Source organism: Ammospiza caudacuta, chromosome Z, assembly GCF_027887145.1.
Source record: "Ammospiza caudacuta isolate bAmmCau1 chromosome Z, bAmmCau1.pri, whole genome shotgun sequence".
NCBI classification, from domain to species: Eukaryota; Metazoa; Chordata; class Aves; order Passeriformes; family Passerellidae; genus Ammospiza; species Ammospiza caudacuta.
In genome coordinates, this window is record NC_080632.1 from 78597560 (window position 1) to 78611705 (window position 14146).

General features: G+C 42.3%; 1 protein-coding gene across 1 annotated transcript in view; it reads right to left on the bottom strand.

Moving 5' to 3' along the window:
* UNC13B (unc-13 homolog B) overlaps positions 1 to 11220 on the bottom strand; it is a 206681-nt gene extending 195461 nt beyond the window's left edge. The window contains exon 1 of the mRNA XM_058824327.1: positions 11132 to 11220. Within this exon, the coding sequence (XP_058680310.1) occupies positions 11132 to 11153 (22 nt within the window). The 5' untranslated portion in view covers positions 11154 to 11220. The remainder of the gene's footprint in view (positions 1 to 11131) is intronic.
* Between the last annotated feature and the right edge of the window lie 2926 nt (positions 11221 to 14146).

Here is a 14146-nt window from a genome sequence, read left to right on the forward strand (position 1 = left end):
ACCAAAAAGCTTCTTCAGCTTCCCTGAAGGCTTGACAATTGCTAACCTACATATTCATCTGTTTACCTTAACTTAGCTTCAGTTGTGATCATTCAAACCAAGTTCACTTCCATGTCCAATTTCCCTGAAGCATCTTCCGTGCCTCTCAAAGTCACATCTACAGTTCACTCCACCAGTTTTATGGCTGTAGTCACTGTATGATGGTAAAACTGTCAGATGACACAGCTCCCTGTACCCCAGGAAGGACCAACAGGATATATTCTCTGGTGTGGGGAGTCAGTTTTTTACAGTGACAACACCCAGAAATACTTTGCTTTAACCACGTTACAAGATTTTTACCCACATTTAAATCCTGGACTACGTGCATTAGATCTCTTGTGCTATCCCAGCAAAATCTCTTATCAGCTCTTCCCAAAGCAATTTCAGCCCAGCTGGTTCTCTTTTATCCACATTAATGCTGCTTTACAATTTTGCATCACCAAACCACAGTGGAATTTTCCCAGTCACCTCTATTCCTCTCTTCCTAGAGTAGGAAAACCCTTCCAACACCTCTGTTCCTCTCATAACCCCCACTCCTCATTACTCCTTCTAACCTTTTGGGGGCTGGTTCTGAGTCCTAAACTAACAGCCCTCTTCCCACCACTTTAGCCACGAGCTTCCCATTCTGCTTTATAACACAAATGTCCTTGCACCCTCTAGGAAAACTAACTCAACACTACTAATTCAAATGTTTCACTTATATTATTTACTTCATAAAACTGTAGCACTTATCAGGGATCCAGTAACCCCAATTTCATCTGCAGCACTAGCTCTTCCACATCACTCTATGAGGAAAAAGAAATATACAATCCAGGCCCTCAGGAGGAGTGCACAGGGTTAACTCATATATATTCAAACTTCTGTCATGTGCTACTCTCCTCCAATACAGCCTGAGCACATTTCTACATCTCTGACTAAAGTGTCAGGTTTATACAGAACAGTAACTTCAAACTCACGTTTACAACAGAAGTAAAAGGTCTGTTGCTAGAGCTCTGGTACACCACACTCCTCCCACCAAGCAAAAGTGTAACAACACACTGATTTAACACGGAGATCTATTAGGGCATGGCATGTCTTAATCTTTTTTTAACCATGGAAAAATATGTAAACACCTGTCATTATAGTCAGATTACTCAAAACATCTACTTGCCTCTAGTCAAGTGATAGACATTACCAAAATCCGTTTTTTCCAATCCTTAAGTACTGGAAGGACAAGGAATACAACTTTCGTAATAGCTTCTCCAACCTAAGGAAAAGCACACCAGATTCTGCTCTTCGGATGCTGAAGCTAGTAAACCACTACAGCATAGAAAGCAGAAATTTGTCACATATCAACATAAAGCTACCAAGAACCATAGAAAATCTTTCATCAATTTTAGTTCAGAATCTGCTCTTTTTCTGTTAAGACTCTAAGTTACATTTAAAAAATACTATGTAATACAGAGGGTCATACTAGATGATTACAAAAAGCCATTCTGGCCTTATAACTATGGAGTTTCTAAGCAGTTAATCTCCTCAAAAAATCTCCTACTAAAATGGAGCATACACAGACTCCACTTACTCAATTTGACAGGTCAAAATCTAATAAAATTCTGCACATGCAGCAAGTTACACCAGGCGGGAAAGGCTGAAATAAAACTACTGCTTCATGTCCATTTTTCCCTTCCTACCAATCCATATCCACGTTGCAAGCCAAATTCAAGTCACACACTACAGGTTTAGATCAGGTTCAGATTAGGAGCTCAAGATTGGGGGATGTCTGAACTATAAAATACTGAGAGTTTCATTTAAAACCATGACTTCATTAATCTATGAAATGGCATTATGATTTTGGTATGGTCAGAAATCCCAAATCCAAAAACAAAGGCTAGCTCAGCTTTCTAGTAATTTATGACCTCTCTGACTCTCAAAGCCAAGCCCCATGCACAAAAAGGCCAATCTCCTGAAGAACACCACCTGATTGCCTTTAAAGAAATCTTGCAATGAAGAATAACACATGAAATTTGGAAGGGGAACAAATGGGGAACAACAATTTTCTACAAAGTGTGTAATAGGTTACTGAGCAGCCAAATTCCTTCCTCACACAAGGCTGACAAACTGCCCTGGCACCGTGTGTCTGGTACTCCTGGCCCTATAGGAAGAAATAATTACTGAAGATTTGCACAACAAGGATTCATAGCTCTCCAATGTGTAATTGCAGCTATAACACTCCACAAGGACTTTGTTTGCAAAGGACTGAGGTTGTTGGAACAGAAGAGTATGTGATAACTACAAGCAAATAACCACAGGTACTGAAAATCTGAAGTCCCTGGACATTTTCTGAAAACCTGTTCTGAAGTTTATACAAGTCTTTTAGGAAGGAAAATGTCTCTAATAGGTTTCTATCTAGAAATTCAGTATTTACATATTCATCAGCTTTATGGCGATTATCACATGTGACGAATTTCTGGTTTTTATGCTGAAGTGGTTTACCAACTTTAGCATTAGAACAGCAGAAGCTGGTGTGCCTTTCCTTAGACTGGAGACACTATTACTGAAGTTGTACTCCTTGCCCTTCCAGTACTTCAGGATTGGGAAAAATGGAGTTTGGTAATGACGCTGGATAAAAGCCGTACATATCCTATATGTTCCAGGTGATGCAGTTCCGTCACAGTTCCCTTTGCCTCATCCAAGCATGCCCGAATCCTTGGCACATGGACTGCAGCATTGTGCTGCCACAACAGCTCAGAAAAGTGAAGGCTTTCATGGGCCACCACATTTAGCTCCAGATCCAACATCCTTTCAGCAGATGCCAACAAAGACAACAGCAGGTTGGTTATAAGGTGCAGATTTTGCCTGAACAGAGCAGCAACGCAAAAGTGAACAGACAAAGCATGTTGGGGTTTTTTTAATGAAGCTTTTTAAGCTGAGTATTAGTACATTGGCCTGAGCAGAGAAAATAGAAGTGTGCCAATACTTAGAAGCATAATTCTGCAGTTACTTTATACCTAATAATTAGGTCTCTATGGTGGAAATGTTGGAGTCTGTTTAGCAGAGCATTTAGGTTGTAAAGATTTAAGCGAGTTAAGTCACAAGAGCTTTAAGTAATAAGGTTAAAACCAGTATTCCTTAAAGGGACACAGTCAAGGCTTGAAGCCAAATTTCTTTTCAAACTCGCCAACAGATTTAGGCTAGAGATTATCCTGAACAAGACACCTCCTCTTATCCTTCATCAGACAAGACATCCCAGTCCAATTCACTTTCCATTTATACAGTATGTTCAACTGCAAGGAAGAGCATCAAGAAACTGAGGTCAGCACAAAGCTGTTGAAACGACACATTTTCTTTCTGTTTTTTAATGCTCCAACTCCCCAGACGCAGGCAATCCAAAAGTGAACAAAATCAGGATTTTTAATTCCTTTAACATAGTTCCTACCCCTACATGCATCCTGCCCAGGAATTTTAAGATTTTTTACAAATTTAAGTGTGGCCAGAAAAATTAAATCCTGCAAACTAAGCAGGCAACATTTACTCATACCTGATACTGCCTCAATTTTCTCTCAGCACCGGGTTTCCATGAGCTGAACCTCTCTCAGCAAATGATTCCATGCTGAGTGCATGGACCCACCTCCCACACAGGTCTGTCCAAAGCCCACCCCAGCTCATCTGACAAAGGATGAACATGCACTCAAGAGCAATATGGCAGAGGAAACATAAACGAAGACACAACCATTAGCTGGCAGCATTCCCTTTCATTTTTAGGATGCCCACATGTAGCTATCAGAGAAGCAGCATTCCTGCCAGTGCTGTGCTCCAATTCCTTGCCACTTTCCTCAACAGCAGGACATGAATCCGAGCCATAATATGGCGCTTAGAAAGTTCAACCAGCACCAGTCAAAAAAATTCCTCAGCTGAGGACATATCATCTAACTTGATCCTCTAGCCACAGCTGGTCTCTTGCACCCCACGCTACACAAGGACGGAAAGGCTGGTAAGATCTGTAGCTATTCAACATTTTGGGTTTTTTAAGTGTAATTATTCAATTATTCAAAGTTCATAATGGGGAAAATAACTTAAAAGGACAGTAAGAAATCTGTTTTGAAAGCCTGTTGAAGGAGTTAGATGTCACTAATGTGTTAGAGATGTGTTAGATGTTTATGATGCACCAAGTAAATCATATTTGCATCTTTTAATGAAACTATCAACCAGAGACTTCTCAGAGTTTTTTTTTTTAAATCTGCATTAGACTTGAAGCTTTCTTCTCAGCTGAAACAGACATATAGATGCACATAATGTATTTCATAATATATTTAGCTGAAATCTGCTCATCACAGAAGACAGCAGTACTCATATAAAGACAGTTAGAGAAATGCTGAAGAGCTCATATGCCTGCCAGTACTACTTCAGTTCTATCAAAACTTGCAAATAGCATTCCAACTCATCAACTGTTAAACAGGCAGAACAACTGTTTTGGATCACCACTCCCCTTTTCTTCCACAAAGCAATTATTTAATAGTTACATGCAGTGGCTGTGATCAAATCAAATAGAACATGGGCTGTCCAAAAACAATCCCTGCAATACATGAGGGACATTTCAGAGAGAGTTAATTTCATAATGTTGAGACTAATTACTACCAACTGACTAAGAAGAAAAAATATGAACCAAAACCATCATAATCAGATTCAGGAATTGTTTATTAGGTGTTTTCCAGGGGACCAAAAAGCCACTACTCCTCAAGCAAGAAGGACAGCTGAATTCCACTCCACTTCAAAGAGCTATCAAGCCATGGTAAAATATAAGAAACAAACTATTGACACAGGTTGTGTGGCCCAAGATTTAGGAAGTTAAATGCACAGAAAAGCAAGAGCCTTAACAAAAAATCTGAATAGAGACAAAACGCCAACAAGGGTACTGCCCTCCCAACTCATCAGCTGATTTAACTGCTGATGGTGAAAAAGCATTAAGCATCCCATAAACATCTGCCACATGCCCAGGAAGAAGCAAGCACTTGTGAGATCAGGTACTTTCCAGCCCGTGGCAAGTGAAGATAATGTTAAATATTTGACGCGCAAGTAATAAAAATCAGAAGGTCTAAAAAACTGCAACTTGCATGTAATTGAGGTAGTCTGTAGCCCAGTGACCTTTGTTTTGAATGCATCCAGAGAGATCAGAAAAGAGGCTCCAAGAAGAGCAGAGTATGACACCCGAGGTGACACTCAGAGCACACCTGTACGTGGTCAGGTACCTACAGATCCCTGAGCACTCCAGACAAATGTCTGAAATGTCTAAGGAGTTAAAGTTCTGGTAAAAAAAAAAAAAAAAAAGATGCCTATTATTCAGCACCAGCTTGGAAAGACTCACCCAAACTGTACACACATGGAATTTTCTGAGACACACAACTCACTTAGGGTAGAACAGTGTCTCAATAAAGTGAAAAATGACACAGTATGGGTGAGTATCCAGTGAAACAGTAATAGAGAGTCATTTGAGAGGCTGGCCATGATCAGTGGTGTTCCCCATCCCAAAGCGTGCCATATTTCACTCTTTCTCAACTGGGCTTTTGTCACTTACACAAAACCAAGCAGGACACAGAGGCCAGTCAAAAGGCAAATAATAAAAGCAGAATTATGCACAGCAGCCTAGCCAGGTATAAGGAGGGCCTAAGAGAAAAGATAATCCATCTGAAATCTTTCTAAATGCAAAGAAAGCTGATATAAACCCCCAGGATATACCTATGGAATAGGAATCCATGTCACAGAAGGCATCTGCCAAATTTTACTGGTGACAGTTTACAAGCAAAACAACACTTCAACAAAGCTCTTGGTAAACATGGCTAAAGCAGGCACAGAAAAGCACACACCAACAACACAAGTAAAGAAGATTTCATTTCTCTGACAATGATTAGATCAACACAACAATATTAAATGCAATTTCACTACTAAACAAACTTTTGAAGTACTGTCAGAAAGCAAAGACAGCAAAGAAAAGCAAATCCAAGTGCTAAAGAGAAACCATTTAAACTCATGACTCCAGAATTCATTCTAACAATCAAGAGGCAAGAACACCAAGTTGCTTACATACACTTCCACACCAAGAAAATGGCAGGTATTAACCAGTAAGCTGTAATGTAAGACAGAGGCAGAATTAGTGAAGACCCTACACACTTTCATAGCAGCTCAAAATCCATTTGCAAGACCACACAGGGAATTATCAGAACAAAAAAGCAACAGAGAAAGAGTTGTTAGACACATCCCCCAAGTTCAAGATCTCTTAGAAGAGCAGCAAGAAGAGCTTTTTTTGAATAATTAAAGTATTTTTCAAAACATCCAGTAAAACTGACCACAAGGCACAAAAAATATCCATGAAAAATTATTTTAAAAATTCAAAGGAAATATATAGAAAGATGATTTGCCATTGGACATACGCATTTCACATGCATTCAAGTCAAGTATTTGAAATAAGGTCCTGGATTAAAAAAGCAATTTAATTTGCTTGGACTTTCATTGCTGCTGTGTAAGCTGCAACTAGATCTTGGACGGTTAAGAGTTTAAAATTAGATTCTTTCAGCATTTAGATTAAATGCAGCACTTTATTGCATATTAAAAGAGTATGCTAATAACAACTTTAACAAGCTAGGCCTGGCAGATCTCACATTGAAGGAGTCAGCTCAGGAAGAACCTCTGTACCATCCCTTCATCCCACTGAGAAATATAGGGAGATTTCAAGTAGTTCATAGTCCCCTAAATACCTAAAAAGTAGATTCCACACTGTTTGCACTAACAGTGCCCAAAGCTGAAAGGGTGAGGATTTTAAACAGGAAATCAGATGATCACCCATGCATCAAAAGCCAGACATGGTTTGCAGGTTTTACTGAGCAACAGAAAAAGCTAGAAATCTTAAAAAGTTCTCTCCAATTACACCTTTATAAACCTAAAATTAACTCTCAACACAAAATGTTCTTTCAGTAGAGAACACTTTGTTCTTAGCCTTATTACCCAGATTCCTAATGCACTTTATTGTGCTCCAGCACTACTGACACTGGTAACTTCCTGACTAAGGACAACTAGTGAAATGCAGTTCATAATAGTCACACAGCAAATTCTAAATGAATTATTATGTTATTTTAATATCCTAGTGTTATAACCTTGCATTTCTGCTACTACTTTTAATGTTCAATTCTTCATAATTTTGACCTACAAAAAGGTGGATATGTTTTTTTTTCAATTCTACAACCAGTTCAGAACAGTCCTAACAGCATTCAGTCTTTCAGAGAACACTGAGGTAAGTTGAGGCCATTCCCCACTAAGGTAGGGGGAAAATCCTTTAAAGAGAAGTTCCTGACACTTGGCCACTTGTAGGTATAGGTATTTCTCAGTATACCACAAGACTGAACATGTTTTCATTTCTTTTATCATTAACATCCACTTCCATTCTCTTTCTTTGTCTCCTTCACTTGGAAGTCAACACAGTTCAATTCAGTACTGGAACACAAATTTTTCTGGCAACGCAGGGATGGACAGTTAATTCTCAGAGTGGTATTCCAACACTCCAGCTGTTTTGACAAAAATGTCACAAGCTCTTCTAATTCTTCAGCACAGCCACAAGATAAACATTAGGCAAACAAAAAAATATCATTCCTAACCTCCAGACAATGTCATTTGAAAGAGCAGTCAACCTGAAATTCTAGAGCGCAAGAGCTCACCCAAGTAATTCTTTCATGTACCTCTGGCAGCCAAATCTCACACAGATATCAGACCCCAAGATAAAGGCACACTACACAGAAGCACCATGACCTTATGGGACCAAGTCAGGCACTGTGCACAGGGATGAGGGAAGAACCCCACTGCCAACATCCTTGGCATTATCAGGTGGACCAGGCAGGTCAAACACTTTGGAATACAGTGACAGTGAAGATACAGCACAAGCTGCTATGAAGCAGAGAGGAGAAAAACTAGAAGAGGACCATCAGTCTTGAGGTAGCAAGGGCTGGGGACAAAGAAGGATGCAATAAAATGAGCAGGTCAAAGGGCATGAACTATGTGTCAGGACAGCAATAAACAGAGCCAGTGACCGAGTGATCCAGCCTCAGCAGGGCCCACTTTGCTATGACCCCTGCAAGCTGTGCTGAGACAGCAGTTATCCCCATCACCAACTCAGGAGACAGGAAAGATCAGGAAAATAAATTTTATCTAATTTAGATGTGGGGTAAAATCAACAGTTAGAAGAGAAAGCCAAGAAAGTTAAAAATGCAAGAGTGATGTGAAAAACTAGACTGCTTCCCTGGGATTAGTTTTATTTAATATGTACTATTTTCACAAATACAACACTAAATGCAAACTAATAAAGCAAACTATGCCAAGAGAAGATTATCAGACATAATCCAGACACAGCTGCTCTGAACAGGAGTGTATGCAACCTCTCTTGCACTTAAGCAGTGGAATCAAAATATGAAGAAGTCTCCTAAAAGCCTCAATCATGTAATATTCAGGATTTCTTTTCTCCTTCACTTCACTTACACACACTGCATATTTTCCTGCTTCAAAAGAATCCCTTAATTTGCTCCTACAACAGCCCATTACCACTGGCTTATTTCACACATCCCCTGAACTGCTGCAGACAAGCCCAGACTCACAATTCCTCTGAGCTTAGATTTTCTGTCAGGTGTTTCCTATTTCTATGGCAGATACAGCTCAATGGTTCTGGAAAAAACAGAACAAAGCAAACAAAATACACCAAAGAAACGAACAAAAAATGCCACGTAACAAAACAACAACAAATAAAACAAACAACAAACCAAAACAAGCAAAGGAGAAAAGGAAAAAAGAACACACACACAAAAAATTATTTATTCTCCAAGAAAGTAAGAGAAATGTAGCACTTGACATCAAGAAGACGTATATGTTAGCTGGTCTTTCAGGAACAAAGGCAGCACCCAGGCATGTTTGGTCACAAACACTGAGCACTGTTTTAGATTAGTGATTCATTAAAATACTATTAATGCGCACAATTCATGGGGGCTGCAAAATAAATCAATAAATTAAAACACTATCCTTCTCCCTGGCAGGCTTCTTGTGCTGCTGACACAGCTTTTTCCACATTTTTCTTTATATGAAAACTGCAATCCAGATGCTATGAACAGTGTCCCAGTCACCTACATTTATTCCATGGGGGTTTTTGTTGTCTTTCTTTGTTAGTCTCAGCTCTACATCATCCAACCCCACACTACTATGTAGTCTTATATGTGTACCATTTTGAATAGAAAAAAAAAACAGCTTTTCCAACTTTTTTACTAACAGCTCCCTGCTGTCTCAACAAGATTAGTTCATTTCGGTGGAAAGGTAAAAGAATCAAGAGAAGTGCCATTTTGTTGGGCTTTTTTAAAAAAGTAACAATTAATAAAGCTGCTTCCTCCTTGCCCCTGTTGTTTTATCTCAGCTCCTGGTATCTGTTTTGTTTTTCACACTGCTCCACCTCAACATACTTCCATATCATGTTAGATAGTTGCTTCTTGCGAGATCTCATCAGCTCATCCTTTCAGTCATGCCTATTTCAGAAAACATGTTTCTTGATGTTTAGTAAATTGACTACATTCTGCAATCTTATAACAAAGTTGTTCAGTATCATCTATTTAAATGAATTCTCGTGTCTTCTACTGCCTTCGCACAGCAGATGGAAACAGAAGATAAAATTTTCACAGTAACTCTTCACACAAAGTCACCAGCCACCTCAAATTTCTTCTTTAGCTCTTCACACAAACAAAGAATAAAAGAAACACAAAAGCACACCATTCCAGGCTCCTGAAATGCTTTTATCCTAAAAACTCTACAGATCAAGAATAAACACCTTGAAAACAGAAGACATTTTCAGCAGCTCAATCATTCAGTTCATGTTCTTTCACTATTTCTCGTGAACAGCATGTAAATACATTCTTAAGACAATCAGCTTCAAGTGGTATCAAACCCATAACACTTTAAAGGACGCTCTCGAAACATTTTGAGGATAAACCACCAAAAAGAATTTTTAAAACCCTGTAATACACATAAGCATCCTTCAGCTAATAAGAATCAGCTTCAATGAAGAAATTTTGGCAAAACCTTCAAAATGGGCTACACAAATCTGCACTTCACAGTTTACACAGAAGTGTACAAAAAGCATATTTAAGCTAAACTTTGCACTTGCGCACCTCTCCTAAGCCCTTAAACAAAACATGTGTTTAATAAAAGGGCTGAAACTTAATTCAGGAACACTCCCCAAAAGCAGCGCTCTCCCCAGAAGAACACATCTCAAGATGCTCTGTTGGGCATCTTACACCATCTCCATCTACACAGGGCTTTTGACTCAAAAGAGTGAAGAACAACTGGATAGGGCGCTGTTATCAATAAACCCGTGTGTGTAAAAGAAGAGCTGAACTGCCAGCAGTGCCAGTTTTTTTATCATTCCTGGCAAAGGAGCTGAGAACATTAAAACTACACTTTTAAGCCGCAGGGCACGGCTGCGCTCGGGGACGCCCGGTGACCGCGGCGTTCAGTGCAGGGAGACACGTCCCAGCAGCGGGAGCCCTGGCAGATGGTTTCCCCCACGGATTTCTTTATCATTATTTTTTAGCGCTAGGCAGCAAGAAATGGGGAACCGGAGACAGCACTATAATCCGCTGAGCAGAGAAAGCGCCGGCTTCCCGCAACCTGTTCAGCAAGGGGACAAGGCTCGATAGCAGCATGAGGAGGTCATTAGGAATGTATGCGAAATAACAATGCACGCTCTAGAGCGAGTGTACGGAGTGACAGCAGCCTGCTTCCTGCCCGCGCCGTTCACTGGGCAATTCAACTCGTGTCCGAGCCAACTCCCAAAGTCAGCCACGGCTCCTCCCGGAGCTCCGGACCTTCCCGGCCGGGACCGCCGCTCCTGGACCCGCACCTGCTCCCTCGCCATGCGGCACCTCCGGCCCAGGGGTGCAGGTGGCGGCCCGGGCCGCGGCCGCCCGCGGCTCAGGGCGGGGAGGCACCGGCACGTCCGTCCCCGCTCCGGGGAGGCTGAAACCCACTTCACCCAGGACAAAGCCAAACCCTGCCCAGGCGTGTCCCCCCGCTCCGCCGCCGCCGCCGCCCCGCTCACCTCGCACGCAGAGCAGCGACATGGCGGCCCCGGCAGCCGCCCCCGGCTCTCCTCATGCCGCCCCGCGGACACCGGGCGGCGGCGGCGCCTCAGCCGGGGCGGGGCCGTCCCGCCGGGGCAGGGCCGAGTGACGACGGACGCGTCGGGGGGAGCCCGCGGCCGGCCGGGCGGGCCGCGCTCGGGTGCGGGGCTGTGCTGCTTGGCTCTCTTCTTTTCAGGCTTTTGTTTCGCTCCCGAAAGGTGAGGGAACTCGATGGAGGAGGACCGCTCTGCATGTGTCTTCGCTGGAGTGCTCGGACAGGTTGTGGTGTGCTAGCGTAAGAATTATGGATTGTGTTGAGAGGGACCTTTAGGAATCATGGAGTCCAGCTCTTGGCCCCGCACAGATCAACCCAAAAATCCCACCATGTGCCTGAGAGCATTGTTCAAACGCGTTTTGAACTCTGTCAGACTTGGTGCTGTGACCGAGTACTGAGGACCCTGTGCCAGTGCCCAACCACTCTCTGGGTGGAGAACTTCTTCCCAAAACCCAACCAAAACCTCCCCTGACACAACTTTAGGCCATTCCCTCAGGTCCTGTCACAGGTCACTGAAGAGAACAGATCAGTGCCTGTCCTACTTCCCCTCCTGAGGAAGAGGTAAACTGCCGTGAGCTCTCCCCTCAGTCTCCTCCATAATAAATGGACCAAGTGACCTCAGCCGCTCCTCACATGGAGGGCTTCCCCTCAAGGCCCTTCCCCATCTCCACTGCTGATGGAGGAGCTCAGCTGATGATGAACAATCTCAACTGATGCACAGCAGCAGCTGCCTGTATCTCCCCCACACATGGAAAAAGCCATAAGCCAACATTTAGGGAAAAGCGAGACAAGCAGATGTGATTACTGTGTCCTAAAGCTCTGTCTCCGTACCCTTCCAGCTACAATGGCCAGCCAGCTCTGAGGATTTCCAGAACCCTCCTGTTTGTGTGGCTGGTAATGCCCAGTCCAGCTCTCTGCCTATCTAGTCTATTTCAGACCCCTCCAGAAGTTTGCACCTTCATCTTCTGATTGAGCAGCTCACAGGTCAGCTCCCTGTTGCAGAAAGAACCTCCTGAGATGGTTTCCCTTGAGTCCAGTTCTAGCAGTTTTCTCTGATTGCCTCTAATGCTTTTAGTGCTGCTTCATCCCAAACTATAAATAGCCACAACACTGCAGAATGTGCTTCTAGTTCCAAACAGAAGATCTAGCAAATAATTTCTGAAATTGAAACTCAACAGCAAAATGTAATATAATGGGATTGCTATTCAGTTAATATTTAGAACAACTCCAAAGTCTGCAGAGAGTGTGAAGGACAAGACTCCTGTTTCAAAAACCAATCATCCTTCCCAAGATTCACACCTAGACAAGGAAGATGTAATTTCTGCACAGCAGATATTTCTGCCTTTATGTTTGCTGCCCAGAAGTGCATCAGTCAAGGGAATGTGTCAAAAACATACATATCTCTGAGATACCAAGAGGAACCACTTGTAAGGATAAACTATGATATTCCTGCAAACAATCAACCAGACTGTGTGCTAAGGGTGTTACCAAAGGCAGACTCGAGGGACTGGGAACACTTCCACTTAGCAGTGTGAATGGGAACTGTCAGTGCAGGGAGCTGCAAGAGCCAGCACTGAGGCAGCCAGGGAAGAAATCTCCTGTTCTTGCCCCTGAAGTGGCTTTAGTGCTGCTGAAATGCTGCTAGACTCCTCAAAAGCTCTGCTTTGCTTCTCTGTGAGTTCATCACACGCAGCAGCAGCAGCAGACTCTGCATTGTGGCAGTACCTCATCCCAGGCTGCCCCACCTGTGAGCTGGGGCCTCTGACTTTCTAGTTAACTTGAAGAGAAGTTATTGTTTCTCTCTGCAAAGTCCATAAGTATTTACCTCCCATGTGTCTCAGGGTATAGTGCCCTGGCCCTGGCCTTTTCAGATCTCTACTGCTCCTTTGCATTTCTTCAGAGCCTCAGAGCTTTTCATTAGCAAAAGGTGTGCTCAGGGGTCCATGAGCTGCCCTGATGCCTTTCCTTTCCTGTCTTCTTTGCAGCCTTGTTGCAAACAAAATCCTTTGAACTGTACATAAACTAATTTCTGCCACAACCACACAATCTCATAATGACTGCTCTCCTCCCTTTACTGGGCCCCATTGCTCTGCCTGTCCTAATTTAAAAATTAAAACATTCGAGGCCATAATTGTCACAGAATGCGTCACACAGCACCTGGTACAGCAAGTCCCTATCTTGCCCACAGCTTGTAAATGCTACCAGAATAGGAAAATTATCTCATCAAGGGCAGATGATGTCATATGCATTTTAAAATCATAGTAATGGGTTATTAGCAAGTGCGGCAATTAAGTGTCTTGTAGCTAGGATGAGATCTCTAACCACCAGCAGTAACGGTGAACACTGGGGTTATCACAGATGTTATGATTTCCCTGCAGTTCTGAGGTCTAATTAGACATAAATGTTTTACCAGACTTTGTCTAATCAAAAGAAATCATTTCTACTTGTGTGTCTGTCCATCTCTCCTCTCCTTTCCATCTCAGACAGGCTGGAAGAGAAAGTCATTGCTGCAAAACTTCTGCATGGTAGAGTTACCTTCTTCTACATTATGCTTGCTCTTTGAAATCAACTTCCTTATGTTTTCCCAGCTGAAGTGACACTCCCCAATGGATTTTGCTCTGTTATTGTTTTTTGTTCTTCCTCTGGACATTGTTATCATAAATACAAAAAATAGTTTAGAGATAGAAAAGCTGCAGTAGAAAGAGGGCTAAAAAAACCCCAAGGTCTGTGCTGTTCTCAAGCTGTTAAATATGGCTGATCTTTCCAAGTTTGTTTCTAAAAATCCACAAAAGGGAGTGCCAGGTTCACAAATGCTTAACTAGGAGCAAACCCCTAAAACCTGTTGCAGCAGACCAGATCTAAATTGTGCAGCTGACAGTGTGTTCTGGTAGCACAGGCAGCACACTCCATCAGCAGTGTACTTTTTTTTAAATTGGTG